At 34.1% G+C, this 6610-nt stretch overlaps 1 protein-coding gene across 1 annotated transcript in view; it reads right to left on the bottom strand.

Annotated features, from left to right (window-relative positions):
• LOC110033195 (pumilio homolog 24) overlaps positions 1–6307 on the bottom strand; it is a 22574-nt gene extending 16267 nt beyond the window's left edge. The window contains exons 1-8 of the mRNA XM_020737100.1: positions 6021–6307; positions 5884–5938; positions 5687–5740; positions 5036–5097; positions 4892–4973; positions 4101–4224; positions 3898–3981; positions 3252–3366 (exon numbers count right to left, since the gene is read on the bottom strand). Coding sequence (XP_020592759.1) covers positions 3252–3366; positions 3898–3981; positions 4101–4224; positions 4892–4973; positions 5036–5097; positions 5687–5740; positions 5884–5938; positions 6021–6307 — 863 coding nt within the window. The remainder of the gene's footprint in view (positions 1–3251; positions 3367–3897; positions 3982–4100; positions 4225–4891; positions 4974–5035; positions 5098–5686; positions 5741–5883; positions 5939–6020) is intronic.
• Between the last annotated feature and the right edge of the window lie 303 nt (positions 6308–6610).

Below are 6610 nucleotides of genomic sequence, written 5' to 3'. Positions count from 1 at the left end.
AATTCAAATTCCACAAAATTCCGACCCGCGATCGATCGTCTCAAAAGATTAACTCGAGCATTCGACAGGTAACGGTGCAAGCGATGTGAATTGCGTCGATCGGACGTGGCGAATACTCTAAATGCGAAGACGCGGGAGTGCGAATTGTGCAAAAGACCACCCTAAGGCTTAAAAGGTCCTATAGGAATCCCTTTTGGGTTTCCTCATGTCGGTTTCGTCCTTTTAAGTGCTAGAAGTCGATACCATACACACGAAACCACAAAAGAGTACCGAAGCGGGTTGAATTTCTAGAATGAGGCGGGTTCCATTTCTAAGGTCCATTTCTAAGGAGTCGAAGGGAGATCCCTAAGGCTAGATCCTAAACCCTAAGAGGAAGACTAGACCTCACTAAAAATGAGGTCAACAATGATACAATACAAGGAGGATTGAACACAATAATCATTAATTTAATCTAGCCATTAAAATAGGTGTTATAGCATAATTAATGATTTACATTTAGTTGCTTATGGATTGTATTGTACGATGCGTAAAGTGTAAAAAAGGTCCCCTGACTTTGATGGGATTATTTTAGTCCCAGAGTCTACAAAAATGTCAATTTAGTGGGGTGTAAACGAGCCGAGTAAAGCTCGAGTCACAATGAACTCGAGCTCGACTCGTCTGTCAAAATGACAACTCAAGAGCTAGAGCTCATGTTGAGCCCATATTATAAGCTCAAGCTCGGCTCGGCATTTTATTACAAAGTTCAAGAGCTCGTGGAAGCTTCTTGGAGAATCATATGAGGAAGTCATGGCCAAAGCTTGAGGGAGAAGGAATTGAAACCAATGCTAGTCTTTAGAGAAAAGTCACGAAGGGAGCTGTTCGATAAGATGATGTGATCAGTTTTTACGTGAATAGCGAACTTGGGTCGTTGTGTGAAAACGAATCGGTACAAAGAGCTTTATTTATTAGTATAGCTTTCGTAATTATTATTTTATTAGAGCATTAAATGAATTAAAATGGCAATTTTTTAATTGCTTTATTGTAGATTATACAATACGATAAGAATTGACTACGATTATCGTTAGTTTAATCTAGTTGTTAAACTAGTCATCATAGCATAATTACTTATTTACATTTCATTGCTTATGGATTGTATTGTACAATGAGTAAAGTGTCAAAATGGTCCCGTGATTTTGTCGGGGTCATTTTAGTCTCAGAGTCTATAAATATGTCAATTTTGTGGGGTGTAAACGGGCTAAGTATAGCTTGAGTCATAGTGAAATGGAGCTTGAGCTTGAGCTCATGTTGAGCCCATATTATAAGCTCGATCACGGCTCATCATTTTATTAAGAAGCTCGAGAGCTCAAGGCAGAAGATTCTTGAAGCGTCGTTGAAGGACATGGCCAGAGCGTGCTGAAGAAGGCATCGAAAACAAAACTAGTCTTTGGAGAAGAATCACAATGAGAGTTGTTCAAGAAGATGATTTGATCAGTTTTTTCATAAATAGTCTACTTGGATATGTAGAGCATTATTTATTAGTACAGCTTTTTAAATATTTTTTATTAGTGTATTAAATGAATTAAACTGACAAAGATCTAAGAAAAGTAAAGATTTAGTTAAGTGAAGTGTATTAAGGATAAAAATCATAGTATTTTTCTTAGATAACAAAATTCAACATAGGTGGGTGAGATATTTTGATAAACTTTTTAATGAAAACTTTGAAGATATGATCGATTTTTAGTTTTAAAAAAAATTATTTTTACCGTCATGTTATCAACATGACGGTAAAAATAATAAATAAAAAAATGATCTTAATTTATGATGATCCAATTAGGAGAGCAGAAGTTTTAGATTCGATTTATATTAAGAAAGGCAGAGGTAGACCTAGGAGGACTTGGGAGTTTTAGATTCGATTTATATTAAGAAAGGCAGGGGTAGACCTAGGAGGACTTGGGCTTATCGAATAAAAAATGATCTTAATTTATTAGAACAAAATGAAAATATGACACTAAATAGAACGCAATGGAGAAAAAAGATTCATGTAGCAGACCCCACGTAGTGGGATTAAGGCTTTGTTGTTGTCGTTGTTGTATTTTTACCGTCATGTTAGTAAAACAGAAGTTGAGGAAGCTTTAAAAAAAATTAATGGTGAAAAATCAATAGGACCTGATGGTATCGCAATAGAAGTGTGAAAATGTTTAGGAGATATAACAATTTCTTCGCTTACCACACTTTTTATTATTATTTTAAAATTTTAAAAGATGTCTATTTTTAGGATAAAGTAGATGCACAAGAGTGTGCAAATTATAGAGAAATTAACTTGATGTGTCATACATTAAAATTATGGGAGAGAGTAATTGAACATAGGTTAAGAAGTGATACAAAAGTTTCTCAAAATCGGTTTGATTTTATGTCGGGCAAGTCTACTGTGGAAGCTATACATTTATTGAGAGGTTTGATGGAGAAGTACAGAGAGCATAATGAGAATCTACATACGATTTTTGTTGATTTAGAGAACGCTTATAATAAGGTGTCAAGAGAAATGTGTTGAAGAGTTCTAGAAAAGAAAGGTGTTGATGTGATTCATATTCAAGTCGTTAAAGATATGTATACTAGAGTTGTTACTTGTATTTAAACAAAATAAGGCCTTGTAATCTACACAGCTAAAACTTAAGCTCATTGACACAATTTCAAACAAATGTGAGCAAGAATAACTTCAAAACTAAATATGCCGAGCGGCTCAATACCGCTGAGTTCAAACGATGATGAACATACGGGCATGTAGATTCAAGAGGACAGCATATGTTAGGAGAGAATGCACATGATGTTGAATAAGAAAACTAACAAAAACACACATAACAAGATGACATCACTCCATAATATGTAAAAATATCATATTCATACCACAACAAATATGGATGGATCAAAATAGTTCGTGGAATTTTCTATGATACTAAAATGATGGCCTATAAAATATGTGCTCTCATGATCGCTAAATATACTTAAGGAATCATAAAACACAATATTATATATACACAATGAAGAGTTATTAAAAAAATAAAAAATAAATAAATAAAATTGCTGAGTCATTTTGAATCCACTAAATGCAAGGTATGTTGGTCATCAGTTGAAGCTAACAAATTAGGATGATGCCAACAAAGCTGTTATTGACAAAAGCCTACATGAAAGATAATCTAGCATTGATTTATAATTTATGGCTGGGAGGATAAAACTAATGTGCCCTGCGTTCGACAAGGGCTTTACACAATTACCTCCCAGAATTCGTCAAGGTGAGGTCCTTGAATAATTGAAGTTCAGTCGAGTACAATTCCATCAAAAGACGGCGTCTTTGAGACCCACTTGCCAAATGATATGCATGTTCAACAACTACAAAAAAAAAAATTAAGAATTCAATAGATAAAATTATGGTTAAGTATTGTGAATTTCAAAAATTAAGAAAAAAAAGAAGATAAGAAAATACTAAATGCAGTTTTACAAGAGGTTCCTGAAGATAAAAGACACCATCCAAGCTCCATGAATGATGAAACTCTCAAATTCAAGTTTTTTAGATGAGATTTTCAAGATCTCATATAAATTTTGTGAAAAATTAATTACAAAGTTCAAGTGCTTCTATAAAAGCATTTAGACACAAATGCATCTCATTTATCTACGCATCTATTTATGTTAAACAAAGTTCGAGTTGAAGAGCAAATAGTCGTAAACTGGTAAGAAAATTAATCAAAATCTCGTTGGAATTAAACTTCAATTACATTCGATGATCAAAAATTGGTACGAGTCAAAATGAAAAGTTACATTCCACAGTTATGAAAAGTTATACAACACATTCTCATTTTAAGTTATACAGTCCACAGTAATGAATAGTTACAAGAGTGCAATTGTTTTATACAATTTTCATACCAGCTGATCCAACAGTGTGCCGAATTAGAAAGCCAACATGCCCATGGAGAGAGGATATAAATTCTTCTAACTGTTTTTTGCTCGCTGAAGAAAACACAAGAAAAACAAAATCACATTATTGTACAATAAAAATGAAAAACATGGACCTACAAAATTTTTTAAAAAAAATTTACAAAATAAATTCCATAAATGTTGAATCATACCAGCATCCAAAAGTTTCTTTACAAGATGAACTGCATACTTCTTCCGTGAGAGATTTAGAAGATGCGGCCGAAGTTCATCAAAAACAATGTTTCGTTCGTCTTGAGACCCGTATTTGACACAAGTCTAATTGAAAAGAAGAATTAAAATACAAAGCAGACAATTTTCATAGTGCCAATTTGTAAAATTATAGTATGGGATAATTAAATACAGCGCACAAGAAACATTGCTATTTACAAATGAAGCACCTAGATGATTATTTTGAACTATGAAACTGATACATTTACACGTGCCGTGATCAAACCATTGCGACTTTGATAAAAGTGAAAAACATGGGTTGGGGTTTTATCATGACCATTGATATTTGAGAGAGAATTTGAAAAATGAATGAAAGACGGTGCTTGATTTGTAAATAGCAATGTTTTGGGTGGCCTATAAGAGACCGCCACTTATTTCACAAAATTCCAAACCAAATCAGTATGAACTAGAATGAAACTTGCAAAAAAAAAAGAAGATTGGGGCATTGACATACATAACATCCAATTCTTACGAATGTACATATCTCATGCCTAAACTTTTATATTTACACGCATAGCACGCAACTCTTCGATATCACATAAAAAAGCACTAATACCACTTTTTAAAAGTGAAATACAACTTCCCATGCAAGATTTAAAGCACCAAGGTGTTGTACAAATAAATATGAAAGTTTATATGTGAGATGTGTAAATGCATAAGAATTGAGTGCAACGTATGTACATTTCCCAAAAATATAATAATAACAAATTCTCACTTGAAGCACCCGTGCAGAGACATGGGAACTGGCAACTTCCAAAAGCTTTCCGGACATCTTCTGAAGAGCTTCACTTACGAACCTAAACAATGCAGATTATTAATCGAAAATTTGAGGTAACAATGAGTGAAGTAAAAAACCTACTTTGATCGCTCCTCTTTTCCAATGCTATAGCATCTCATCTTTTCCCACAGTGAAGCTAATTCCTATAGCACATAAATGAAGTAACAAAAACCTTTTAGCATATCTTACGCCCTTAGAACAAATAAATAATCTTTGAAGACACATTTAAAGTTTGAAATTAACATTATAAATGAAAAAATTTCTTTACCCCATTAAATTAATGGGTATTTACATACATGGCACACAATTCTAATATATTTACATATCTCTCGCCTAATTTTTTCATATTTACACACATAACACTAAAATCTTTAATATCATATAAAAAATAGCACAACTAACACATTTTAAAAGTGAAAATAACCTTGTAATGAATAGGTTTAAAACACCAAAGTGATGTGAATATGAAAGTTTAAGGTGTGAGATATGCAAATATATAAGAATGGTATGCAAGGTATGTAAATTTCCCTATATCATATAGCCTCCTTAGCTAATCAAAAATGCATTCATTGATAACTACAAGCATGAAAGAAGTAATAAAGATTAACAAAGCAAAAAAAGAAAATTCATATATTTGAAGTAAACCAATCTAATTATATTTTTTCCATACTGCATGAATGATCTAAATTTACCAAAAGTTTAAAGAAAAAAATTTTGACCAATTAATCATACTTTCTCAAGGGTGTAGTTGGGCTTTCTCTTTGTCTTTCTCTCTTCCGCCTTTGCCTACATGAAACCCATCAATTTTCAATTGAAACCCATTCTGCGATTCAGAAATTGAGAAAAAAAAAACGATTCTTGAATGGAAACAAGTCATTCAAATCAAAATCACATCTCTTCCAAACAAAATAGTATGCAAAAAACAATACCTTGGCCGCCAGGCGATTTCGGAGTTTTGGCTTCCTTCTCAGGAATTGCGACGTCCTTTTCAGAGGGCTTCAAGTGTTCAGCTCTCGCAATCTTATTGGAAGGTGTAATCCTTGAGGATTTTGGTTTTTGGAAGAACTTGGGCTTCAATCCTACCTTCGCCGCGGCGGGATCCCGCTTCCTTTTCTTCGAACTGCCGAGTTCGCCTGTGGAATCCATGACTGCTCCCAGTGCAGACCCAGCTTTCGCGGTTTGGTTTGGCTTCGCAGTCTTATTCTTCAGAGGCCTCGCTTTCACCTTCTTCTTGAAATTTTTCGCCTCCGGCCCCTTTGTTTGATTGGAGATCCTGGGTTTCGAACCTCCCTTCGCCGCGGAGGACTCTCGCATCCTTTTCTTGGAAGCACCGAGCTTGCTCGCAGCAGCCATTAGTGTTCCAACGGCGGAGCTCGAAGCTGCTGTTCGCCTCTCTCTTGCTCTCTCGTTTCTTTCGGTTCGGAATTCTGCTTCAGCGTTGGGTTTTCCTTCGTAGGGTTTTTTCAATTTTGCTCGAAAGGGAAACTTCACAGAATATATATTTAAATTTATAATAAATTTATAAGATTAATTCATAACACTGTGTGGTATCATGATTAGTTTTCTTTTGCATATATTTGATCTAGGCTCGAATCCAATATTTTAAATTTATTTTTTTCAATTTAATTTTAACAAGTCAATTTCGAGCCGAACACG

The sequence above is a fragment of the Phalaenopsis equestris genome, unplaced genomic scaffold, assembly GCF_001263595.1.
Source record: "Phalaenopsis equestris unplaced genomic scaffold, ASM126359v1 Scaffold001112, whole genome shotgun sequence".
In the NCBI taxonomy this organism is placed as follows: Eukaryota; Viridiplantae; Streptophyta; class Magnoliopsida; order Asparagales; family Orchidaceae; genus Phalaenopsis; species Phalaenopsis equestris.
This window is presented reverse-complemented; position numbering and strand designations above follow the sequence as displayed.